Source organism: Scomber scombrus, chromosome 8 (genome assembly GCF_963691925.1).
Source record: "Scomber scombrus chromosome 8, fScoSco1.1, whole genome shotgun sequence".
In the NCBI taxonomy this organism is placed as follows: Eukaryota; Metazoa; Chordata; class Actinopteri; order Scombriformes; family Scombridae; genus Scomber; species Scomber scombrus.
In genome coordinates, this window is record NC_084977.1 from 30,181,057 (window position 1) to 30,208,332 (window position 27,276).

General features: G+C 38.7%; 3 protein-coding genes across 4 annotated transcripts in view; all 3 read right to left on the reverse strand.

Annotated features, from left to right (window-relative positions):
• Positions 1-11,343, reverse strand: part of LOC133985264 (uncharacterized) — a 43,425-nt gene extending 32,082 nt beyond the window's left edge. The window contains exons 1-2 of the mRNA XM_062424862.1: positions 11,277-11,343; positions 10,465-10,527 (exon numbers count right to left, since the gene is read on the reverse strand). Coding sequence (XP_062280846.1) covers positions 10,465-10,527; positions 11,277-11,343 — 130 coding nt within the window. The remainder of the gene's footprint in view (positions 1-10,464; positions 10,528-11,276) is intronic.
• A 1,347-nt stretch (positions 11,344-12,690) lies between these two features.
• On the reverse strand, positions 12,691-14,521 carry LOC133984398 (uncharacterized). The gene is made up of 6 exons (XM_062423701.1): positions 14,427-14,521; positions 14,112-14,174; positions 13,666-13,758; positions 13,415-13,555; positions 13,153-13,272; positions 12,691-13,028 (listed from the first exon to the last, which is right to left on the reverse strand). Exons 2-6 carry the CDS (start codon positions 14,161-14,163, stop codon positions 12,814-12,816), a joined length of 621 nt encoding a protein of 206 aa, XP_062279685.1. The 5' UTR covers positions 14,164-14,174; positions 14,427-14,521; the 3' UTR covers positions 12,691-12,813.
• Positions 14,522-24,307: 9,786 nt separating this feature from the next.
• LOC133984400 (uncharacterized) lies at positions 24,308-26,553 on the reverse strand. 2 transcript variants are annotated; one of them, XM_062423702.1, is made up of 6 exons: positions 26,469-26,553; positions 25,977-26,039; positions 25,526-25,627; positions 25,264-25,428; positions 24,999-25,118; positions 24,308-24,897 (listed from the first exon to the last, which is right to left on the reverse strand). In XM_062423702.1, exons 2-6 carry the CDS (start codon positions 26,026-26,028, stop codon positions 24,725-24,727), a joined length of 612 nt encoding a protein of 203 aa, XP_062279686.1. In that variant the 5' UTR covers positions 26,029-26,039; positions 26,469-26,553; the 3' UTR covers positions 24,308-24,724. The 2 variants fall into 2 exon arrangements, with proteins under 2 accessions (XP_062279686.1, XP_062279687.1); XM_062423703.1 differs by lacking the exon at positions 26,469-26,553 and having other exon boundaries at positions 25,977-26,058.
• Positions 26,554-27,276: the final 723 nt, after the last annotated feature.

Consider the following 27,276-nt stretch of genomic DNA (forward strand, 5'->3'; position numbering starts at 1 on the left):
CCAGAACTGTTCTGCTAGAAACTGTACACGACGCCATCTTTTTGCCATACAAGTCCTCTCTAGGGAACGTGCCTGGTGGAGGGAGTGCTGTACTGGACTTCATGTTGATCAGATGATTGGGGGTGAGTGGTTCGAGGCTGTCAGGGCAGTTTAAGTTATCCACAGTGAGGGGTCGACTGTTGACTATGGCCATGTCTTCGTACAGTAGAGTTCGTAATGAAGCATCGTTGAGTCTGCCTTGAGAAGGTGACAGAGTAAAGCTCAGAACGCTTTTGACAGTCTTTATCTGGCGTTCCCACACACCCCCTGCGTGACTAGAGTGGGGTGCATTCATTACGAAGTCACACTGTTTTTGTGACAGAAATGTGCTCAGTCTCTGTATGTCCAGCTCTTGTAAAGCTGTCTTGAGTTCATTCTTAGCACCAACAAAATTAGTGCCTTGATCACACTGAATTTGACGAACTGCACCTCGAACAGCAATGAAGCATCGCAGGGCGTTGATGAAGGTGTCGGTGGACATATCCTCTAACATCTCGATGTGAATGGCTCGTGAGCAAAAGCAGGTAAAGAGCAGGCCGTTTATTTTCTGTAGGTTGGTGAAGTCACGTTGCCAACTCTCCCACCGTGGCTTTAGCCTCTCTGGCAGGGATTCATCCCAGCCAGTGCCCTGGTTGCACATTTCTTGGAGGATTCTCTTCCCATTGAGGACATATGGTGCAAGAAAGCCAAGAGGGTCATATATGGAGTCGACAGTAGACAATATGCCTCTACGTGTGGCTGGTTGGTCTTTTAAGGTGCTGTTGAATCTGAAGCTGTCTTCCTTTATATTCCATTGAATTCCTAAAGCTCGCTCCAGTGTGTCAGTGAAGGTCATGTCCTTTGTCTTTGCCTCTGCTGCACACTCTGATGGGGGTAGGCTCTGTAATACAGCATGGTTGTTTGACACAAATTTGTGGAGACGGAGACCTCCTTTGGCACATATTTCTCTTGCCTCCTGTGCCAACTGAATGGCTTTTTCCACATTGTCAGTACTAGTGACTCTGTCATCCACATAAAAGTCATTTGCAACAAATTGGGCTCCTACTGGATGGGAGTGGCTGTGTTCTTTGGCCAGATATTTTAGTCCATTCCTCCTGGATGTGAAATTGGTGAAACATTTTCTCTATATCACATACAAGAGCAATGGGATGCTGTCTGAACCTTATGAGGATGCCTGTTAGGTTATTGATCATGTCCGGCCCTGGGAGCAGGTGTTCATTTAGGCTTGTGCCACAGTATTTTGCAGAGCAGTCAAACACAACGCGCAGTTTGTCAGGCTTCTGAGGGTGATAGATGCCGTGATGTGGAATATACCATTGTTCACCTTGAGCTCCATCTGTAGGCACCTCTTCCATGTCACCCCTCCCTATGATTTCCTTCATGTACGTTGTGTAGTCCCTTTTGTATTTCTCATCCCTGCTGAACTTCCGCCGTAGATGACTGAGCCTGATTTCAGCGAGCCTTTTGTTATCAGGTAGGGATGGCCGTTTTTTAAAGGGAAAAGGCATCTCATAATGTCCCTGGGCATTTTTCTTTATACTATCTTTCAGTTTTTTCAAAAACATAAGATCCTCTTGTGAGACAGCTTTGTCATCTCCTTTGGTGTCCTTAAAGTCTGACTCCAGGATGCTTATCACATCCATTGGCGTTACTGGAGGGAGTTCCTTAACTGTGACTCTGTGACACAGGCTGTATTGTCTTTCATTAAGGTCAGGTGTAGAGCAGCCCACAATGCTCCACATTAAGTCTGTAAGTACGGCGTAGGGCTCATTGTCCATTCCATCAATCATTTGTCTGGGTTTTATAGCTCTAGGACAGTTATACCCAATGAGGAGTCCCACATCACAGCTCAGAAGAGGTGGTATCTGATCTGCGATTGCTGCTAAGTGAGGCCATTGTTTCGCTGTTTGATGGGTAGGTATGTGATCACGGTTCATGGGGATGCAGTCCTTTGTGTATGAAGGAGGAAGGTCGATGTAAACGCCTGAATTAAAGCCTCTGACACGGAGTCCTCCATCTACTCTTTCACTTTTCATTATCATGCTCTCTCCCATCATAGTAGTGAGTTTCAGTTGCACAGGGAAAGTGTTTGGTTGTAATTCACCACTTACTTCTCTCTCAATGAAGGTGCTGTCGCTCTGGGTGTTTAACAGTGCATAGATGAGCTGCTCTTTGGATGGCTGTGTGGCAGAGGAGACCCACACAGGGACGATCATAGATGTGCTGCATGACTGACCCTCTTTAGTTACACAGAGTGGGCTAACTGTCACAATTTCATTTGCACAGTTTGAAGCTGCGTTCACATCAGCTGTAAATTTCTTTCTCTCCATGACTACAGGTCTGTCTTTCTACTCATGCCTTTTGTAATTTTCATCATGTAGACAGGTAGGATGCCTTCCCTTACATAGCTCACAAGTGTGACGGTGACAACATTCTTTGGCGCTGTGACCTGGTTTGACACATCCATAACACAGCTTATTGTCTTTTATGAATGTTCGTCGTTCCTCAAGGGACTTTTCCTTGAAATTTGTGCACTTGGACAGTTGATGCTTGTCGTCTTTGCACCACATGCAGGGAGGTTTTTCTTTTCCATAGTTTGACCTTAAGTTTTCAGTGTTTGCATTTGTTTGAGTGCTTAAGACACTTACTTTACTTCCCTTTGTTTCATTTGTGCTTCTTTTGACGTAGGATGAGCTAAATGAGTGCGGAGCATGCAGGGAAGTGACTGGGTTACATGCTATCTCTGCTTCTACTGACACAAATTTGGCGAAATCCTCAAAAGTGGGGAAGTCTCTACCTTCCATGAGAGCCATTGAGACCTGACGGTTCCAGCGGGCTGCTAGCCAATCTGGAACTTTCTGCATCAGCTTTTGGTTCTCTTCACAATCGTTCAATATTTCTAAACCTTTCACGTGAGGCATGGCTTGGTGACAGGCATTTAGGAAATCAGAGAAGGCCCTTAACCCTTCAGCATCTTTGGCCTGTACTTTTGGCCATTTTGACAGCTTGTCCCTGAAGGCCCTTTGGATGACAAATGGCTGCCCGTAGCGTTGGTTGAGCTTATTCCATGCATCTCTGTATGCTTCATCATCGTCTTTATAAAAGGTGACTTCAATACATTTGTGAGCAGGGCCACTGACATATTTCTTTAAATAATAAAGTTTGTCGGCTGATGAGATACCTTTTTTGTCTATCAGTGACATGAATGAAGCTCTCCATTCAATGTAGTGGATAGTGTCTCCCCCAAACACTGTGGGCATTGGTATGGGGAGTCTGTTAATGGTTATGCTGTCTTGTATCGCTTGGGCAAGAGAGGAGACGTTAATGGAGGGATTTGGTGGGACGATGGAAGGGTTTTGGTGATACACAAAGGGGATGGCAGGGTTCTGCCTGTTGTATCTACTGTCCATTTGCTGTAAGGGTGGACTGTCCATTTGTTGTAAGGGCGGACTGTCTGTTTCCTGTCTGATTTCTCTGTCATAGCTTTCTAGTCTGACACGTGCTACCTCTATGTCTCTTTCTGCTTGCAAACGCTCTAATTAAGACTCCATCATCCTTATTTTTTCCTTCTGCTTTCTTTCTTCCTCCATCAGTTTATATTGAGCCTCCTTTGCAGCAAGCTCTGCGGCTGCTTCAGCCCTCTTTGCAGTCATGACTGTTGTTTCAGAGAAGTGACTGCTAGCTGACTGAGAAGCAGTCCCATAAATGGAGTGGGCATAGTCATGAGCGTATAGTTCATGGAGTTTGCGCTTTTCACGCTCTGCATCAAAGTATTCGTCTATTCCGGATAAGCGTTCATTGATTATTTTCATAATGTCTTTGGTGACTGCCTCACAGGCATCTATTTTGCGTCTCAGATCAGTGGATGGTGTGGCACTCTGTCTTATCTCATTGTAAACTTTCATGATGTCATCTTTTCCTTTTTCAATGATGTCTGCCATTGTAGCCAGTTCCATATCTGATGCGTTTTTCTTTAGGTTTTCTTTGATTGATCTGATTTGAACTTTCCATTGTTCATAAAAATTAAGCAGTCTCCTTTTTTTTACTCTGTTCCTGCTTTTGATAAGCAAGACATTTCTCTGTGGGTACACTTTTGCAATCTGAATTACGTAATGTCTTTAATTCCTCAGTGTCATCCATTTTGTATTGAAGCTCAACTAGTTGTTTTCTTTTGGTTTCAATTAGCTCCTTTAATTCCTGCCTTCTGCAAGAATTCCAAAAGCTTAAGAAGCTTCAAACAGCAGAACTAACTTCTGCACTGGGCGTTCCAGTATAGAAGGTTTAGCAAGACGCTCACCTTTCTTACTCAGTCCCTTATCTCCTACTGAGATTTTCACTCTCCTTACAAGTCCATCCTTACCACTGACAGTCTCTACGACTGATGCCGATTCAGTTTGTGTGGTTAATTGACTATTTATTATTTTGTCTATTTTGTGTTTATTTAACCCTGTTAAGAATAAACAGGTCAGCTTCTTATTACCAACCATTGTGGATTATTCAAACTAACCTAATTAAGTTGGCTAGTTGTTCTTAAGAGTAAAACCCTTTTCAACATGAGTATAACAACAAAATAAGTAAATATCTTTAATCTTTAATACATGCTTGGATCGGCCGGTATCGGTATCGGCCGATGCTAAAAGCTACAATATCTGTATCGGATCGGAAGTGCAAAAAGCTGGATCGGGACATCCCTACACCTTACTTGATCTAATATTTTCCAATAAGAGTGATAATGCAGTATCCTTGAGTAAGGAATTAGTGACCATTGCTCTATAGCGTCTGCCAGAAACACTATCATATTATCAAAAGGATTAAAAAGAAAAAGAAAAACGTTAAAAGACTAAGCTTATCTAGCTGAGCTATGTCACAGTGACATTCATCATACATCATAAATCCATCCATCCATTCATCCATCTTCTTTCCGCTTTATCCGGGTTCGTGTCGCGGGGGCAGCAGCCTAAGCAGGGAAGCCCAGACTTCCCACTCCCCAGCCACTTCGTCCAGCTCTTCCCGGGGGATCCTGAGGCGTTCACCAGGCCAGCCGAGAGACATAGTCTCTCCAGCGTGTCCTGGGTCTTCCCAGGGGTCTCTTACCGATGGGACGTGCCCTGAACACCTCACCAGGGAGGCGTCCGTGAGGCCTCCTAACTAGATGCTCGAGCCACCTCATCTGGCTCCTCTCGACGCGGAGGAGCAGCGGGTCTACTCCGAGCTCCTCCCGGATGACCGAGCTTCTCACCCTATCTCTAAGGGAGAGCCGAGCCACCCTACGGAGGAAGCTCATTTCGGCCGCTTGTACCCGTGATCTCGTTCTTTCGGTCACTACCCAAAGCTCATGACCATAGGTGAGGGTAGGAACGAAGATCGACTGGTAAATCGAGAGCTTTGCCTCTCGGCTCAGCTCCCTCTTCACCACGACAGATCTGTACAGAGTCCGCATTACTGTGGACGCCGCACCGATCCGCCTGTCGATCTCTCGCTCCATCCTTAATTCGAGGTTCGACTATCCAACGGACCTTCCTCACACTAAACATGGAGGAAGGCAAGCTACTCTCAGCCAACATCCAACTCACTACAGACTCTTCTGTGGGAGTCAACCACCTTTATGCCCCTTATTCCCAACAACTATTATAACTTAAGTCCGAGTTTCCAAACTAATCAGATTTTATAGTCTATGAAAACTTCCCTCCAGCCCAGTCTTGGTCAGTTGTCAATGTCATATTAGTACATGTCCAACCCTATACAATATTGCTATTAATAGGCCATGGCACACTTAGCACAGAAAGAAACATTGTAGCATACCCTCCGAAAGATGGTAAGAGACTCGACTGATGGTTTTAACATTTATTGCGGTTCCACAAACCAGCTCCATAAACCAACGTGAGAACTGACAAAGCAAAGAAAACAAAGCAGTCACATTTCGGTTTCCACCTTTGACCAAAATAACTGGTTAATGATCACAGTACTTTCTCAGACAACTCAGCATTGTACCAAGCAATACATCACCAATTCACTTAACAGGCAGGAAAAAAGAGTTAGCATGTTTTCGACACAAATCATCTAACAATCACATAATCACTGTAAGCACAACACACACCAACCTTGTGCCTCCTCGGGGGGTTGCCAAATACACTCAGCCTTCGACGTTTATATAATTAAGTTGCCGTTTCTGCTTTGTTACCTTATTTTCCTTTGTTTACCTTAAACTTTAATGTTTTACCTTTAGCTCAATCATTCCGTAGTCAAATGGCTTTGTTTTGTTCGGCAATACAACACAGGAAGGAAGTAGGAGTCTTCAAAATAAAATGTCACTATTTAAGAACGGGACCATAATCTCCAGAACGGGCAAAATATACATATAAAAGCAGATGAAATTACATTTTCTTAGAAGCAACATAAATCATGAAATTTATACGTCAAAAATGCATCTAAAGCAGATATTTGTTTTACCAGATTAACCTGTAAACAATGCAAGCTGCCCTCTGGTGGACAAAACGAGAAACAGCAAGCACATAAACAAAATGGGTTTGCTACACTCCCACCAAATTATTACTGTTCAATATTAAGTGATATGAACTACGAATATTTTTCTCAATAAGAATGTCATTGTCCTTGTGTAGCCAAAAGCTTAAGAAGCTTCAAACAGCAGAACTAACTTCTGCACTGGGCGTTCCAGTATAGAAGGTTTAGCAAGACGCTCACCTTTCTTACTCAGTCCCTTATCTCCTACTGAGATTTTCACTCTCCTTACAAGTCCATCCTTACCACTGACAGTCTCTACGACTCTTGCGAGTCTCCATTCACCTCTGGGTGACAGTTCATCTTTGTCCATCACTATATCACCCACCATTAGATTAGACACTAGCTGACTGAGAAGCAGTCCCATAAATGGAGTGGGCATAGTCATGAGCGTATAGCTCATGGAGTTTGCGCTTTTCACGCTCTGCATCAAAGTATTCGACTATTCCGGATAAGCGTTCATTGATTATTTTCATAATGTCTTTGGTGACTGCCTCACAGGCATCTATTTTGCGTCTCAGATCAGTGGATGGTGTGGCACTCTGTCTTATCTCATTGTAAACTTTCATGATGTCATCTTTTCCTTTTTCAATGATGTCTGCCATTGTAGCCAGTTCCATATCTGATGCGTTTTTCTTTAAGTTTTCTTTGATTGATCTGATTTGAACTTTCCATTGTTCATAAAAATTAAGCAGTCTCCTTTTTTTTACTCTGTTCCTGCTTTTGATAAGCAAGACATTTCTCTGTGGGTACACTTTTGCAATCTGAATGACGTAATGTCTTTAATTCCTCAGTGTCATCCATTTTGTATTGAAGCTCAACTAGTTGTTTTCTTTTGGTTTCAATTAGCTCCTTTAATTCCTGCCTTGACAAGCCTTCTTCATCCCCTTGATTTAGTAAGCCTCTACTTTCTTCAATTCCTGCCTGTAGTTTATTTATCTGTTCCTTTAAGGCATCCATTTTGACTGTAGTTGTGTTCCTCGCCGTTCATTGACGATCACTTTACCATACATACGATGCTGCAGCGCTGCTCTGTGCCTTGCTGTGCCGTTTGATCGTGGAGTTCACAGGCAGAGTGGTGTTGCATGTGGTAAAGTTGTCACTGGTCCCTTGCTGGGTGAAGTTCTCACTGTAGCATACCCTCCGAAAGATGGTAAGAGACTCTACTGATGGTTTTAACATTTATTGCGGTTCCACAAACCAGCTCCATAAACCTACGTGAGAACTAACAAAGCAGTCACATTTCAGTTTCCACCTTTGTCCATAATAACTGGTTAATGATCACAGTACTTTCTGAGACAACTCAGCATTGTACCAAGCAATACACCGCCAATTCACTTAACAGGCGGGAAAGAAGAGTTAGCATGTTTCCGACACAAATCATCTAACAATCACATAATCACCGTAAGCACAACATACACCAACCTTGTGCCTCCTCGGGGGGTTGCCAAATACACTCAGCCTTCGAGGTTTATATCATTAAGTTGCTGTTTCTGCTTTGTTTACCTTAAACTTTAATGTTTTACCTTTAGCTCAATCATTCCGTAGTCAAATGGCTTTGTTTTGTTCGGCAATACAACACAGGAAGGAAGTAGGAAGTAGTGGTCTTCAAAATAAAATGTCACTATTTAAGAACGGGACCATAATCTCCAGAACGGGCAAAATATACATAAAAAGCAGATGAAATTACATTTTCTTAGAAGCAACATAAATCATGAAATTTATACGTCAAAAATGCATCTAAAGCAGATATTTGTTTTACCAGATTAACCTGTAAACAATGCAAGCTGCCCTCTGGTGGACAAAACGAGAAACAGCAAGCACATAAACAAAATGGGTTTGCTACAAACATCATTTGTGGAGCTATCAAGTTACAGAAAGTTCAGTGTCAAAATGTAGTTGTATTTTTAAATAAATATATTGTTAAATATATTTATTTAATATTGTTTTTCAGACAATACTCACTCATGCCAACTCAGCATGATTCATATTTTTATAGTGCCATGATTATAGTCATCTTTTGGGACTCAAAGCACTGTGTTAAAATAAGATGATGGTCTTAGTTAAATAATAAAAAACATCAACACAGACTTGAAACACATTGTTTACTTTTTTAATATTGAAACAAAACTTCAATCTTTCTTCTAACATAAGTTTGTCTTTATTAGTCAACATAAAGTCTCACATAACATAATTTTACATAGATTACAGAAATAATGCAGGTATCACCATGACAGACAGCAGATGGCGCCATTTAACTGTAATTGTTAAATTGTCCAAGGGTTGGTGGAGTTAAACCATGCAGTATGCAGTGTCTCTTTAACAATGATTATAAATAAAAACAAAAAAGCAAAGCTCAATAAGTTGTATTTTTGATAATATTGCAATATCAATTTCTTTAGGCCATTTCAACAGTGGATAGGTTATTATAGTAGAAGCCTGTGACCAGGAAAAAATAATACAGATGTGATGGTATCAAGTGCATGTATATCACACTTGCACCTATATTTATATACTTCTTTATTGACTTGATAAGCATCCATCTAAGTTCACACAAGCACATAGATATTATTTAATAGTTAAGCATCAAGAATCTATCTCATCCATTTGATTGACAGTGGCCTGGCAATGTAAGCTCAATGAAAAAATGATTGATATATTTGGCCTACACATTACACAGCTACTTTTTATCTATTATGGTAGTTTCTATTTGTTCTAATAGAAGGTAAGGGTGAAGAGTCCCAACAGCAAAAACATCACATTGAGTCTGACAGACCAGGCTGAGTTTCCTCCACATTCCAAATTTATTTTTACATTGCGAACGGAATTACCAGTTAGCAAGTACGGCAAGCGACGAGTATCTTCACAGAAGGTTGAAGAGACACATCCAAGGCTATAAGATGTTGGCATCTCATGATGTTCATTTTCCACTGTGGATGAAAAAATCATCATCAAAAATCATTGTGAGACAAATGCTTAAAAAGCTTTTTTCAAATGTAATCACCAGGAAATGGACACTTTGAAGGTAATGTATTTAGTGTAATGCATTTGGAGGCATTAAATGACTAAATGATCATGAGGGCTCACCAGTCATATTAAAGCAGCGGTCCTGCACTCCCACACACTGTACTGTCTGGGTACACACAGAAGAACTTGGATCACAGGTGATACATTGCCGTCCATTTTTCTTCTGAACACCAGGGTCTGAAACAGAACAGGAGACATGACAGAAACTGTACAAGACACAAAGTGACTTATTGTTCTTCACTGTGACCAACATTAGACTGATACTACATGTGAATGTGATTTTGTGTCTTTAAAAAGGGAAACCTTTCTCTTTACTTACAAGGTATGTCTTCACTGTTGCAGCCATCTGTGTTACACAAATGAACAGATGCAGTCATGGCTACAGTACCAAGACTAAATGAAAATATGTGAAGTCCTTCACTGAAAAGGGAGGATGGAAAACACCTCCTGGTGATGGACTGAGTGACGTGCCCATGCATATTATCTGTAAAATGAAACAGACCAAACACTGTAACAAAAAAATCCCATTTAAAATTGAATATGTGAATGACCTTAAAGAACAATCAGATTTATTTTTATGCTTTTTATAGATACCTTGTGAGGCAGCAGTTGCACAAAGCTCAGAAGAGTTACATGGACGTAAGACGTTTTCCCGTATGCCAATGCCTTCATTTTGCCAACACTGAAGAGCTTCAGCTGCAAGTTATGAAATAAATCAGGGTGATACAAACAAAAATTAAATAATGATGATGAACCTGAACTTTAACAAAAGTCAGCAGCTGGCAGACTAACAGCAGAGGTAAAAAGTGAGGAGAACGATGAACTAGCTGACATGACAGGTACCTGTAGAACTGCTGTTTTAAGAGTGAGTGAGGTTACCTGTGCTGGAGAGAGTCCAGATGAGAGTGAGAGACAGGATCAGCTTCATCATGATGAGGAAATCTGCAGATTACAGGAAACACTTTATACAGTGAATCTGTGTTTAAAAAGAGAAATTGACATGATTGAAATCAGCAGTTAAGTTGAGCGTCATTTCAATAAAATTACACAATTATTTTAATAAAACTCACCGAGTCAAATTTTAACAATCCCAGTTAATCAACATAAAAAGGAACACTTATGAAAATGTATTGAATTTCTTGTTAAATTTTTCGGAGATAATCGTTAATCTACACTGAAAAGTGTCGGGGGGGAAAAAAGTCAGTTGGTTGTCTTGCTTTCACCGCCATTTATACCTCAACCAGTCGTGTCAACCTCACTGTTTTGTTTTTTTTTCAAGACCAATGACACAGTTTCACTTGGCTACGTGATAACAAGAACATATAGTGTTTCTGGTCACACACACAACTTCCTGAACACAACATGTTAAAAAGCAAGTTTCCATCCAGCATGCTTTTTGCATGTGGGAGTTGGAGCTTGAATAGTTCATGTTGATGCTGGGAAAAGCTGCTTTTAAGCAAATTGGATCAATCACAACTAGTTTACAGCTTGGGCACTTAAAGTTTATCTCGAAATTACCTGTCTGCAGGTACAACATTATACCAAGAAGAGGCATAATAAGTGATGTTCATATGAATAATTGGTACACAGTGTTTAAAGTGGCAGCAGGAGGTCGTATAAAATCAGCTTCAATTACAAGTACAGAGAGAGATGTTCAGACACTAAACCATTCGAAGGCTATGTGTGTGTACGTGTGGCCTCAGGGTCTTCCTGCACCCTTGTGGGCCTTGTGAGCTGGTTAATAGGGATTGGATCCATTTAAAAATACAGGAAGCCAAGTTGCTCTCATCCAACATCCAACTCACTACAGACTCTTCTGTGGGAGCCAACCACCTTTATGCCCCTTATTCTCAACAACTATTATAACTTAAGTCCGAGTCTCCAAACTAATCAGATCTTATAGTTTATGAAACTTCCCTTCAGTCCAGTCTTGGTCAGTTGTCAATGTCATATTAGTCCATGTCCAACTTTATACAATATTGCTATTATTAGTCCACGGCACTTAGACACACCGAACATGGATGAATGAAAGAATGATCCATATACTTTTTTAAATAGGACAGGTCTGAGTCTGATCCAATTCAATATGCCTTCTTCAGCATCAGAAATTAGACCATGTGGTCTGGTATGTTAGTTCCATAGATAAATTGGCAGATTTATTGTCTCAATGTTCTGAGATTGAAATTATTGTGATGGGTGATTTTAATCTTGACTGGTTGAGTAATATCGCTTATTATATTAAGGAGGTTGGCAGTATAACCTCAACCTGTTTCAGCTGGTGATGGAACCCACTAAAAATAACCTGAAAGATAACTCTAGGTCCACCTTACTTAATCTAATATTTTCCAATAATAGTGATAATGCAGTATCCTTGAGTCATTAATGAGTGACCATTGCACTGCAGCATCTGTCAGAAGTAATCACCAACCTACTCGTTAAGTACTTCTCTTGCAGAATTCCAGTCAAAATATTTCAAATTGCACAAATATATGGTCAAAATACACCAAAAATACAGTAAAAAAAAATACTGTCCAGATAGCATGTATTTGGACAGTTTAACATTTGGAGTTGTCCATCAACATGAGGGATAAAAAGGTGACCATGCAATTGAATAAAATAATAATGAGGCAAGAAAAAAGCAGGTATCGAAGGTACTTGGTTTACCAAAGTCAACAGTCGAGGAGTGTTCTCCCTTTATTCTCTTGCTCTGCTTATAGACAGACACACATAACAGGGACAAGTAACTCCTTATTTGGTTTCCGTGTCTCAGAAAATAAGTTACACAACATAATGACTTAAAGGAAATTAACACACCACACCAATTGTTGCATAAAGACACAAACTAAGCAAATGATCACTCGTTGCTAAAAATCACAGTTTCATCCACAGTTCTTTATTTCTCTTTTCACAGTGTTTCTTTACTTTTTACAAGTATTTGCACTTTGTTTCCAGAAAAGAGAGAATGAAATAAACATGTACAACAGAGATTGTGTTTGAGGTAATGTGTGCAGAAACTTTGTGTCCACATAAACCCAAATATTTCAGAATTTCAATCAAAATAGTTCAAAGTTCAGAATTTGTTGGTTGCTCTGTCATTTTGTGGGATGTGATGCTTCAGTTATGATCAAAACAATTCACTGTGTAAATCAATGAAAAGATGATCAATGTATTTGGTTTACTTACACACATTACACAACTACTTCTGCTATTATGGTCTTTCTATTTGTTCTAATAGAAGGTAAGAGTAAAGAGTCCCAACAGCAAAGACATCACATTGAGTCTGACGGACCAAGCTGAGTTACACAAGTTTTTTCCACAACATTTTGGTTTACGAAGGAATTTAACATCCATGAAGAACTCCAAGCGACGAACATCTTCACAGAGGTTTGCAGAGACACATCCACGGGTATAAATTGTTGCATTCTTCTTTTCTTCATCTTCCGCTGTGGATGACAAAATCATTGCAAGACAACTGTTAAAAGGTTGTTGGTTTTTTTCCAAATTTAACCACCACTTTGAAGGCAGCAATAATGTGTTTGGAGGCACTAAATGATTATGAAGGCTCACCAGTCCCATTAATGCAGCGATCCTGCATTCCCATACACTCTACTGTCTTGTTGCACATAGGAGAATATCGATTATTACAGACGTAACACTTCATGCCGTTTTTCTGCTGAACACCAGGGTCTGAAACAGAACAGGAGTCATGACAGAAACTGTACAAGACACAAAGTGACTTATTGTTCTTCACTGTGACCAACATTAGACTGATGCTACATGTGCATGTGATTTAGTGTCTTTAAAAAGGGAAACCTTTCTCTTTACTTACAAGGTATGGTTTTATTGTTACAGCCAACTGTGTCACACGCCTGAACAGATGCAGCCATAGCTTCAAAACCAAGATTGAGTGAAAATGTGTGTTTTCCTTCCATGAAAAAGGAGGAACACATCTTCTCGGTGGACTTTTTTCCTGTAAAATGAAACAGAGATTTTAAAAAAAACCTCTAACACAAAAATCCCATTTAGAAAGTAAATTACATTTAAAAAATCATATGTATTTTTTATATGTTTTATAGATACCTTGTTTGGCCACAGTTGCACACAGCTCAGAAGAGTTACATGGAAATAAGAAGCTGCTATCCCCTTTACCAACCCAACAGTCAACAGCTTCAGCTGCAATTCATGAAATAAATCAGGGTGAGTCAAACAATCCACATGATGTTTAATATTTAAAGAATGGAACATCACTACATCTCTTCATGTTGATAAAAATATAATCTGTGCAGCATTATGGTTCTTTCTAAACATACACAGTTGCAAATAGTGTTTTATAGTATGTTATGTTAGCTTTCTAACATAAGAGATTCTATTACGAACAAAAATTAAATGATGATGATGAAACTGAACTTGAACAAAAGTCAGCAGCTGGCAGACAAACAGCAGAGGTAAAAAAGTGAGGAGAACGATGAACTACCTGACATGACAGGTACCTGCAGAAATGCTGTTTTAAGAGTGAGTGAGGTTACCTGTGCTGGAGAGAGTCCAGATGAGAGTGAGAGACAGGATCAGCTTCATCATGATGAGGAAATCTGCAGATTATAGGAAACACTTTATACAGTGAACCCGTGTTTAAAAAGAAGAGTGATTGGAAGAGTCATATTCAAAAAAGCAAAACACAGTTCACACATATGAAAAAACGACTTATTAACAATTACTAATGCATATTATTAAATAACTACCATATGTTATTATAATGAAAACATGATTTCAAGGCATCGAAATGAGCATCAGCCTTGAGTGTCATATAAATGCATTTTCAGAATTACTGTAATAAAACTCACCCAGTCAAAATTGGACACACCCAGTTCTTCTACAGAAAAAAGAAAAGGTCTCACAGATAAGTGTTATTAAAAGTCTGTTTTTCTTCTCTGATCAGAATGACACCAACGGTCCTAAAACTGTCCCACTTATAATGTTACTAATGATGTCTCAACCTCTTCACGTTTTTTTCCCCCAACGGCCAAAGGCACTGCTTCACCTTTCTACAAGAAAGTGACACATTTAATTGGCACATTGTGTACAGTTATTGGTACACAATGTGTCAGTCAGTGGTTTGCCTCTGTCAGAAATGATGTTTCCTCCTACTTTGCACACATCTCATGAGGAGTACCACAAGGCCCTATTTGGTTTTCTCTGACGTCTGAAACTCTGACTATGAATATGGATCTGTATTTTGCATGTTAGTTTTTTTCTTTGCTGTAGCAGCCAATAACGTAATAACGACAGATTGAATTGAATTGAATTGAATTGTCTTTATTGTCATTGCATTGAGGTCAATACAACGAAATTTAAAAAAGCTCCATCCCCGGTCATCACTCACACACACATCTCATACTTAAATAAATAGATAGATAAAAATAAAAATATATACACATATAGATACATACATCTCATACCCATGCACACACATACATACATAAAAGCTCATCATTTAAAGTGCATAGATGATGTATAAAGTGCATTTAGTGATTGCACACAGTTCCCTGGCACAGAAACAAACAGGTCATGAGGCTAATTCGGTGTTGGAGGTGGGGGCAGTGGGATAGGGGGCCGAGAGTTCAGTTCCCGAACAGCTGAGGGGTACAAACTGTTCCTCAGTCTTGTGGGGCGGCATTTCAGGGCCCTGTAGCGCTTTCCAGAGGGTAGTAATGTGAAGACATTATGGGAGGGGTGAGTGTTGTCACACTTACGTAATAATGACCGATCACGTAATAATTGTGCCCGTTTTTTAATGTTATAAGCCATTAACGTAATAACTTTTGTAATACTTCTGTACTAAGTTATTGGCTGGTCATATATATATATATATATATATATATATATATATATATATATATATATATATATATATATATATAATATACTGTATAATATACTAATATCACTTTATTTAAGTTTCATTTATTGGATATGAAGTGTCACACTTTCATGGCACTTAGTCTTACTATTGTCTCCTTCAGATATTTGCTTAAAGACCTGAACACACATACACACACACAGACACACACACACACAGACACACACACACACACACACACACACACAGACACGCGCGCACACACACACACACACACACACACACACACACACACACACACACACACACAAACCCCCTACACTCTCTCTTTCTCTATATTTATTTGTTTGTTTAACTTTTATGTTCAACTAATTGTTATCATTATTAACTATGACAGTTTGATAATAATGAGGGGGAGTTAAACAAACAAATAGTCTTAATTCCCAGAGAGAGAGAGAGAGAGAGAGCGTGAGAGCATTTTCACAGTCTCCCCCCCTACTCTTAGTAAAACTTAAAAACAGCTCTATATGACCCTAACATACAAGGTTTATTCAGATATTTGAACGACCTAATAGTAAGACTAAGTGCCATAAAATTGTGACACTTCATATCCAATAAAGGAAACTTAAATATAGAGATATTAGTATATTGTTACGTTATTGACTCCAGTTATTATATTTGTAAAGGATTTTTTACTAGGCCAATAACGTAATAACCAGCCAATAACAGACAACATTTTCAGAACATATAATACCTCCTTACGCTGACGACACACAGCTGTACCTTCCACTGAATCCATGTGATCCAAGCAGTGGTAGCTCCCTCCTAAATTGCATTGAGGTTGTAAAGTCTTGGATGTCACAAAGCTTCCTCCAGCTTAACCATAATGGGACTGAGATCCTAATCTTTGGCCGCTTCTACACCCATGTTTACCTCAAACCAATTATGTGCAAACTGCTTTTCTCACAGCCCAAAGGCACAGTTTCACTTCTATGCATGATACACACAACATATTGACAGTGTTTATGGTCACACCCACAACTTCCTGAGCAACACACGATGCTAAAAATGTTGAACTCTGCTTGACTCAGTGTCCTTTTGTCCCCTGGAAGTTGTTTCTGTGTTAATTATAAATACATGTTGAGAAAAACCACAGCTGATGGTGGACGCGACGCATGTGTCTTCGTTAGTTTCAGACGACACAATTGTCATTTTCTCGCCCTGCGCCTGCATTGTCTAAATAGCAAATGCACTTGCACCGGTCTATGTGCCCATGGGCCTGTTGTTCTCAAAATTAGGTGTGGTCTGGTGCATTGGTGGTGCGTTGCTATTTTGAGGCAGAGGAAAGCGATTGCGCCACTGACAAATAGAAAACCCGGTCTGAGGTCACTGGCACATATTTGTTATTTTGATAGACGCATTATCAAGATTTTAATAGGTGGGTTACACTCTGCCTGTTACACACACAGGGACAGGCAGCGGCACACAAACATACAAACAAATAGAAATAAAAGTAGACTGGTCAGTTATAACTTTCTTTTCAGCAAAAGTAACATGTTTTATTCTTTAAACACATAACTTGGCAAATGCACCGTTATAATAGCAATCCGCCAAAGTGACAGCGCTCCTGGTTTTTAAAGGGAATGGGAGACGATGATTAATTAGGGGACTTAAATCCAACCCTTTTGGACCATGCATCCTGGCACATTGACCATTTTTCTGCCGTTAAAATAGCAAAAGTGGATTTGGACATTTGCACCACATGTGTCACGCCATGCACTATAGATAATTAAAATGGGGCCTTATGTTTCAACAGGCCAAGCTGAAGGTTTTTTCTGCATCAGTCACCTCTTTACCCCTCATACTGATAGACAACTCCAAATGTTCTAGTGTCCAAATACGTACTATCTGGACACGTTTGTTCTGCTTTTGCTGGCTGAAACCTGGCTTCCTGTTTCTGAGTCTGAGGGGTTGGCGCCTTGTGGTGAATGTGGTGAAAGAAACATGTCTGCCTGCATCCTGCAGAGCATTGTAGACTCACTGTGAAGTCATAAAGGGATTTTTCTTCACCATGCAATTTATTTAATGTCATCCACACAACTTGTGCTCTTCAGTGTACCAGCTGGTTTCCAGTGTTCCTGTTTTTTTTAGAATGTACTTAACTATTGACTTTTTGGTTAACCAGTTACCTTTTATATCTGCTTTTTCTCTAGCCTCATTATTATTTTTTTCATTTGCATGGTCACCTCTTTACCCCTCATATTGAAAAACATTTTCAAATGTTCAACTGTCTAAATACATAATAACTGGACTGTATTTTTACTGTATTTTGGTGTATTTTGACCATATTGTGCAATTTCTAAGTACTTTGACTGAAACTCTGCAAGAGAAGTACTTAACGATTAGATTGATACCAGGCAGAAAAGCAATGTTTCTGTCTAACTAGATAAAAGTCTAAGTCTGTATTTGTAGAGGAAACAAAGTTATCTGAAGCCCTGAATAAGTGTGATGTATTTTTTTTGAAAATGGTTCAATGTGTAGAAGCTTTTGAAACAGTTAAAATGGCGCCATCTGGTGGCCAGTTGTTGCCATTTCATTTGTGTGGTCTCATCTGATACTATGATGAGGAAATCTGAATTCAAGTCTTACTTCTTTCATTATTATTATGATCATTTTGTTCAGTTTCCATTCATTTCATTTCATTTATTGATTATTTAAAACAGGTAAATGCAAAATGAATATAATGAACCAGATAAAGCACAATGCAGATTTCCATCTTTTGTCACTGGTTGCACATACATGCATATATAACCATATAAAAGTGATAATTCCACAGGATAAATACACCTATAGGACACATTTGTACATTTACATTTAAAAAAGTAATTATCAGACCTTAATGACTGTATAATTGATATAACTGTCTGTTACTATAGACTGAAAATTGTTCCAGAAGAAAAGTCTGTTCTTCTTCTCTAAACAAAATGACACTAACGGTCCTAAAACCGCTCAACTTATACTGTTACTAATGATGTCTCAACCTCTTCACGGTTTTTTCTCCAAAGCCCAAAGGCACTGTTTCACCTTTCTACAAGAAAAGTGACAAGTTTAATTGGCACATTGTCTACAATTTGTGGTACACAATGTGTCAGTCAGTGGTTTGCGTCTGTCAGAAATTTCGTTTCCTCCTACTTTGCACACATCTCATGTGGAGTACCACAAGGCCCTATTTGGATTTCTCTGTATATTTTTGACATGTACTCAAACAGTATTTTTGATATGAATTTTAGATTCTTGTTTTGCATGGACTCAAAGTCAAGGAGTGCGCTCCCTATATTCTCTTGCACTGCTTATAGACAGACACACATTACGGGGAAAATTAACTCCTTATTTGGTTTCCACATCTCAGAAAACAAGTTACACAACATAGGGATTTAAAGGAAATTAACACACCACACCAACTGTTGCATAAAGACACAAACTAAGCAGATGATGACACAATGCTTAAAATCACAGTTTCATCCACAGTTCTTTATTTCTTTTTTCCCTGGTGTTACTTTACTTTTTACAAGTATTTGCACTTTGTTTCCAGAAAGAAAGAAGGACATGAATATGTACAACAGAGATTGTGTTTGAGGGTAATGTGTGTGGAAAAATATGTGTCCACAAAAATCCAAATGTTTCAGAATTTCAATGAAAAAAGTTTAAAGTTTAGAATTTGTTGGTTGCTCAGTCAATTATTTACCAAACTAAAACATTGAAAATGTTTAAGGAATCTCACTGTGTAAATCAATGAAAAGATGATCAATGTATTTGGCCTACTTACACACATTACACAGCTACTTCTGCTATTATGGTCTTTCTGTTAGTTCTAATAGAAGGTAAGGGTAAAGAGTCCCAACAGCAAAGACATCACATTGAGTCTGACAGACCAAGCTGAGTTACACAAGTTTTTTCCACAACATTTTGGTTTACCATAGAATTGAACCTCCATGAAGAACTCAAAGCGACGAACATCTTCACAGAGGTTTGCAGAGACACATCCAAGGGTATAAAATGTTGCATTCTTGTTACGTTCATTTTCCGCTGTGAATGACAAAATCATTATAAGACAACTGTTAAAAAGTTTTTTTATAATTTAATCACCAGGAAATGGACAATGTGAAGACAACAATCATGTGTTTGAAGGCACTAAATGATCATGAGGGCTCACCAATCCCTTTAATGCAGCGGTCCTGCACTCCCATACACTGCACTTGCACAATGTTGCACAAGGCAGAAAATGGTTCATAACAGGCGAAACACTTCATACCATTTTTCTTCTGAACACCAGGGTCTGAAACAGAACAGGAGGCATGACAGAAACTGTACAAGACACAAAGTGACTTATTGTTCTTCACTGTGACCCACATTAGACTGATACTACATGTGAGTGTGATTTAGTGTCTTTAAAAAGGGAAACCTTTCTCTTTACTTACAGGGTATGGTTTTATTGTTACAGCCATCTGTGTTACACACATGAACAGATGCAGTTATAGCGTCAAAACCAAGATTGAGTGAAAATGTGTGGTTTCCTTCATTGAAATGGGAGGATGGCAAACATAGCTTCCTGGTGGACTTCATGACATCCTGATTCTCATTTCCTATAAAATGAAACACAGACTGAACACTGTAACACCGAAATCCCATCGAAAACTAAATAAGTGAATGACATTAAGGAACAATCTGATTTATTTTTATACTTTTTATAGATACCTTGTAGGCACACAGCTCAGCAGAGTTTTTACATTTTTGTAAGATGTCAGCATTCCTTGTAGTATGCAAACACTCCAATGCTTCAGCTGCAAATTATGAAATAAATCAGGGTGAGTCGAACAGTCCACATGATGTTTGATGAACAGCACTTTTTGAAATTACAGGAGACTTTTTTGTGCCTAATGAAGAGAAACTGATGTTGGGAGAAAGATTGTGATTTTGGTTCAGTATTGAAAATGTAAGCATGTCCTCCATGTTCTTCAAGTCTGTGTTAATGTTTGTATTATTTAACTGAGACCATCATATGTACCTTATCTTAATTAAAACACTTTCAGTCACTAATCATAACTATAACTATGTTACTATGAATTATTAATCATGCATTAGTCTGCATTAGTGACTATTGTAGGAAAAGCAATGATGATCTGAGTCTTTCTGTGGTGATTCTGGTATATGCAAAGATGAGACGAATCAGGAATTCTTTCTTAATTCATGTTTAATTACGAGCTCGGAGAAATCGCCTTCATGCATACGACAATTCTAAGATGTGACCAGAAAGCAAGACACTTATACCGTTACTGGTGTGTCAGCTGTTTTCTGAGGGGCATCGCTGACAGAGTATGATTGTTGAGTTGGGGCCTTTCTAATTATATTTGTCCTATGTATGTCATTCTGATGCCTGAGCCAGCTGACCATATATTGAAATTATTCTTCTTAGTGTTTGTAGATTTCTATTCTTGCTATAGGCCTACAGATTCCATTACAAACGAAAATTAAATGATGATGATGAAACTGAACTAGAAACGAAAGTCAGCACCTGGCAGACAAACAGCAGAGGTAAAAAGTGAGGAGAATGATGAACTAGCTGACATGACAGGTACCTGTAGAACTGTTGTTTTAAGAGTGAGTGAGGTTACCTGTGCTGGAGAGAGTCCAGATGAGAGTGAGAGACAGGATAAGCTTCATCATGGTGAGGAAATCTGCAGATTACAAGAATCATTTTATACAGTGAACCTGTGTTTAAAAAGAGGAAGTGATGGGAAATGATTAAATACGGGAAAAAAACAGTAAATTTCATGTTCCAAGAAGCTGTAATACACAGTTCACACACATACATGTATATATCATGATATATATATGTGTGCGTGTGTGTGTGTGTGTGTGTGTGTGTGTGTGTGTGTGTGTGTGTGTGTGTGTGTAAAAAAGTACTTATTCATATGTTTTAATGCATATCATTAAATAACTACCATAAATTATTATAATGAAAACATGATTTCAGCCTTGAGTGTCATATAAATAGATTTTCAGAATAACTGTAATAAAACTCACCCAGTCAAAATCAACACACCCAGTTCTTCTACAGAAAATAAAGTGTTACTATAGACTGGAAATTGCTACCGAAGAAAAGTCTGTTCTTCTTCTCTGATCAGAATGACACTAACAGTCCTAAATCTGTTCCACTTATAATGTTACTAATGATGTCTCAACCTTTTTTTTCAAAATTCCAAAGTTACTGCTTCCCTTTCCTACGAGAAAGGGAATTTCTTGGCACATTGTGTACCAATAACTGAACACAATGTGCCAATAATTGTACACAATGTATTGGTCAGTGGTTCGTCTCTGTCAGAAATGATGTTTCCTCGTACTTTGAACAGTCCGCTCTCCCATTTGCCTGCCACTCTGGTAAATTTCTATATACTCCAACTCTGCTCCCCTCCTGCCAGTCAGTCACACCCACCTCACCAGCCAACTCTGTTCACCTGGACTCTCAGCTGCAACTCATCCATAATCTGTTCAGTTACCTTGCTGAGAGTATTAATAAAAGTCATTTCAAACTGCTTCCCAGGGGGCGGCTGTGGCTCAGGAGGTAGAGCCGTCATCCTCCAATTGGAAGATTGGCAGTTCGAATCCCGGCTCCTCCAGTCCACATGTTGATGTGTCCTTGGGCAAGACACTTAACCCCTAATTGCTCCTGTTGCTGCGCCAACGGTGTATGAATGCGAGTGAATGGTTAGCTTCCTCCTGATGTGCAGGTTGGCACCCTGCGTGGTAGCTCCTGCCATCAGTGTATGAATGGGTGTGAATGAAATGTAGTGTAAAGCGCTTTGAGTGGTCGCAAAGACTAGAAAGGCGCAATATAAGTACAGTCCATTTGTGTTGTGCTGCAATTGGGTCCTACCACCTCCACCTGTTACATTTGTATATTTGTTGGCATGTACTCAAACAGTATTTTTGATATAAATTTTAGACACTTGTTTTGATTTACACAACTCCACAACGAAGGCAAGTGCTAGTTTGAGGTGTTTTGCTAGTATCTTAGTAATAACAAAAAAAAAATAAGTATCAAACACATTCACTGATCGAAGATAATGAAAACAACATGCATGTTTCTCACTAGAACTGTTATCAGAACACACTTTAATACAGAAACTAGGTGTCTCACAATTTGAGGGCCGTTATTGTGAAACTAATTGTTCTGTGGACCAACGTAGCTGTTAGAACATTCTGTGCAAGACTGAGTTGCAAGGACAGAAATACCCGATGTATCTAAAAAAGGAAGACAGAATTAGAAATGCAGCTGTGTTGCAAGATTAAATTGGTTTACCTCGGACTATGGTGCATACACACAACTGAACAACTGAAAAGAGGAAATTTCACTCTTGACCTTTGCAGTGTTGCCATAGAAGCTGCTGTCTGGTAACCTGCCAGACTGACCTTACACACAGGTCAGATTAGACCCATTAGCATGAAGGGATCAGTCCATAACTGGTTTTAATTATTAGCTATTCACATTTACTCATATTACGTTGCTATAGAAACAGCTTGGAGTCAAGCAACAATATGTATTCTGCAAGTAAACAAACCAATAAAACAGTGTGTACTGTATATACAAACTGTTTTATTGGTTTGTTTACTTGCAGAATATCGAAATAGAAGCCAAAATATAAAATGTCAGATAAAAAATGATAACAGGCTAAGACAAAGGGGAAATATTCATAGAATCACAAGAGATGTGCAAGAAGAGGCAATAAAGCTTCCTTAGAGGACAATCAAATCTCATCAGGAGTATTTATGTGCTCATCTGTGCAGAGCAGCATTTACAAATGTTCAAAATAGAGAGGTACTATAAGTTAACAATAATGATTCATATGTGGGGATACGTTTACAAAATTGCTGGGAATTGAATTCTAGTTGGTAGGAAAATCACTGGCATCACAGCAAAGTTCAAAAAAGGTTGTGGTGGACGTGTACATCCAGAGTAAGAAAGAAGGAGCTGGACCAAATAACTAAAATGTGTAAAAGCAAGAAAAAAAAAGTCTGAACACTGCAGCTCCCAATGCAGGTAAATTTAACAGGAAACCACAAGTAATGTTTCAAAAGATGCTCAATGTTCTTCTTCAGCACAGCATGATTGGCACATCATCTGACTGTCAGGCGACCTGGGCCTTTGTGGATTTAAGACGGTGACTATTCAGTTGATCTTTAATCTGAAGAAGAGCACTGAGCTCGAAATGTCACTTGTGATATCCTATTAAACCTACCTGCATTGGGAGCTGCAGTGTGTGGACTTTGACAAAAAGTCAACTGAAATTTGATAAAACTGATAAACTCATCCACCTTGTATGCCATATATTGTATTTATTTTGCTGTAATCTTTGGTTTTCTTAGTAAACACCACAATAATAAAGCTTTTCTGTTATATATGAATGAAATGGTTCCTGATGCATTTCTGCTTTTATTTAACTCTGTGATGTTTTGTGACACTCTCAGATTTAATCCACCCATATAAAATGAAATGCCAACAACTGGCCAGCAGATGGCGCCATTGTAACTGTATCAAAAGCTCCCAAACAGTGAACCATTTTCAATACAATTGCTTCATATTGATTCAGGGCTTCAGAAAGTTGTTTGCAAGCGAGAATGTTTGCAAGCATGGACTCATCACAACATGATGAGTCTATGCTTGATGCAAAGTCGAGAAGTGCTCTCCCTTTATTCTTTTACACTGCTTATAGATAGACACACAACACAATAAAGAGTAATTCCTTATTTGGTTTCCACCTCTGAGCAAAAGAAGTTACACAACATAACAAAGGAAGTTACCACAGATGCACCTGTTGATGCAGTAAGTTCTTTATTTCTCTTTTCCTGAAGTTGCATCTTCTTTTCAGGAAAGAAAGAATGAAATAAACATGTACAACAGAGGTTGTGTTTGAGGTAATTTGTGCAAAAATGTAGTCCACATAAATCCAAATATATCAAAATTTCAATCAAAATAGTTTAAAGTTCAAGATTTACTGGTTTCTCGGTCATTTTGTGGGACGGGATGCTTCAGTTATGATTAAAATAATAATTTACCAAACTAAAACATTCAAAATGTTTAATGAATCTCACTGTGTAAATCAATGAAAAGATGATCAATGTATTTGGTCTACTTACACACATTACACAGCTACTTTTGCTATTTTTTTAGTTTCCTTTTGTTCTATTAGATGATAAGGTTAATGAGACCAACCAGAAAAGGGATCACATCCAGTTTGATGGACTAGACCTGTTACATAAGTTGCTTCCACAACAATTTGGTGGACGAGGAAAGTCAATAGGAACAGGAATGGGCAGGAGATCCAAGCGTGCAGCAATGTCACACAGTTTTGCAGTAGCACATCCAAAGACAGGAAACGAGCCCTCGTTATCTTCCGCTGTGGATGACAAAATCATTGTTAAACCACGTTTCTTTATTGGCCCCTTTAAAGGCAGCAATAATGAGTTTTTAAGGAACAATATGATCATGAGGACTCACCAGTTCCACTAACGCAGCGGTCCTCTGTTCCAGCACACTGTACTCTACTGTTACACGCAGTAGAGGATCGATCATCACAGGTGAAACACTGCAGGTTGTTTGTTGGCATAGCACCAGGGTCTGAAACAGAACAGGAGATATAAGAGAAACTATACAAGATACAAAGTGACTTATTGTTCTTCACTGTGACCAACATTAGACTGATACTACATGTGAATGTGATTTTGTATCTTTAAAAAAGAGAGAGACTTTTCTCTTTACTTACAAGCTATGGGTTGACCATTGCATTGGTCTGTGTTGCAGAGGTGGAGAGTAGCAGCCACTTTTGACACACCAATATTGTAAGAATAGGTGAACTTCCCCTCACTGAAAAGGGCGGTCGGCAAACACAACCTGATGGTGGTCTGCTCGAGAGTCCCGGTCACATTTTCTGTAATTTGAAACACAAACCAAACACTGTAATGCCGATAATGAAAAGCCCATTTAAAACTGAATAAGTGAGATTTCTTGTCTTAGTTTTTATATACCTTGCAGCCCAATAGTTGCACACAGCTGAGAATTGTCACATGGGAATAAGAAGTTTCTGCTTGTATCGACTCCTTCACCGAGCCAACACTCAACAGCTTCAGCTGCAAATGTATGAAATAAATCAGGGTGAGTTAAACAATCAGCATGAATCCTGTTTGTCATATAAACAAAGATACAGTATGCAAAGTTAATCTGATGAGAGACAACCACAAATTACATCACACCACGACAGAATGGTTTCTTTCTAAACATATTCAGTGTTAGAAATTAGTCTTTTTTTATGTTAGTTTGTAGATTATTTCTGACGTTGCTGTACAGAAGATACAATAAATGAGAATTAAATAACGATGATGAACCTGAACTCAGTTGGCAGACAAACAGCAGAGCTAAAAAGTGAGAAGAATGATGAACTACCTGCAGAAATGCTGTTTTAAGAGTGAGTGAGGTTACCTGTGCTGGAGAGAGTCCAGATGAGAGTGAGAGACAGGATCAGCTTCATCATGATGAGGAAATCTGCAGATTACAGGAAACAACTTATAGAATTAATCATAATATATATCTTAATGTTATTGTTAATTGCATCATCATCATCACTGTGTACAAAAAACATCTTGAAATAAAACTGAGGATTGGTGAAATAAATGACAATGTACAAAAAAACCTTAACAAGCAAACAACAAAACTGCAGGTTTGATTTAGTAATTTAGCTATTAAACATAAAAGTATGTCCAAATTGATCCACTAATTATTATTATAGACCAACCTATTGTAAGTTATATGGCAAGTTGTGTAATGTTGGAAAAAATATTATGACAAAATATTTGAATGAAGTCCAATTCCTTAAAAAGAAAAAAAAGTTATTAAAAAAATGCAACTAAAATATTTACATAAGGAAAACATGAGTGTATTCAATGCATTAAAATGAACATTAATAAACCTCACCTAGTCAAAACCCAGCACACTCAATCTGTTCTTCTTCTTCTTCTTCTTCTTCTTCTTCTTCTTCTTCTTCTTCTTCTTCTTCTTCTTCTTCTTCTTCTGTGGGCAGAATGACACTAACACTTCTAAAAAATGGCTCCATTTATACCTCCACAGATGATTTCTCAACCTCTTCACAGTTAAAATTTTCAATGCAAAAAAGGTACTTCCCCAATTTTACAAAAAAAAAAATTGCAACAGTCTGCAAACCTTTAGTGACTCCTTGTTTTTAGTCTGGTTTGCAAAACATTTAATATAACTTCAGATTTCACCTCAGTGCTCGTAATAGTCTTCAAAAATACTGTAATCTCATTCTGTGAAAGCATGCAGAGGAGTTAAACTTTTGACCCCATAATCAGCATGACAAACAAATACTCACTGTACCTTTAAGAAAAAACAACAACACACACACACACACACACACACACACACACACACACACACACACACACACACACACACAGAAAGAGCGGAAATGCAGCTGTGTTGCGATAATATATCAAAGTACATCTTGACTATGGTGAATACACTCCATTGCTTAATGAAAGAGAGACATTATGTAAAGTTAGATTTTCTGACAGACTGAATGAGCTGATACACAAACATGGAACACTGTGGTTATAATAATAATAATAATAATAATAATAATGCATTTTATTTAAAAGGCGCCTTTCAAAGCAATCAAGGACACCTTACAAGGCACATAATACACAACAACAGTACATCAAACAATAAAAATCAGGTAAATTTTAGTGCAAAGATAAAGAAATAA

What these genes read in the sequence shown, in the direction of transcription:
- LOC133984398 (XM_062423701.1), bottom strand. Translation starts at nt 14,163, where the DNA reads ATGATGAAGCTGATCCTGTCTCTCACTCTCATCTGGACTCTCTCCAGC. An exon ending in TGCAACTGTGGCCAAACAAG is followed by an intron (nt 13,556 to 13,665) that starts GTATCTATAAAA and finishes TTCATTTTACAG; the next exon opens with GAAAAAAGTCCACCGAGAAG. An exon ending in TAACAATAAAACCATACCTT is followed by an intron (nt 13,273 to 13,414) that starts GTAAGTAAAGAG and finishes GTTCTGTTTCAG; the next exon opens with ACCCTGGTGTTCAGCAGAAA.
- LOC133984400 (XM_062423702.1), bottom strand. Translation starts at nt 26,028, where the DNA reads ATGATGAAGCTGATCCTGTCTCTCACTCTCATCTGGACTCTCTCCAGC. An exon ending in CTGGACTCTCTCCAGCACAG is followed by an intron (nt 25,628 to 25,976) that starts GTAACCTCACTC and finishes ATACATTTGCAG; the next exon opens with CTGAAGCTGTTGAGTGTTGG. An exon ending in CCGCTGCGTTAGTGGAACTG is followed by an intron (nt 24,898 to 24,998) that starts GTGAGTCCTCAT and finishes TGTCATCCACAG; the next exon opens with CGGAAGATAACGAGGGCTCG.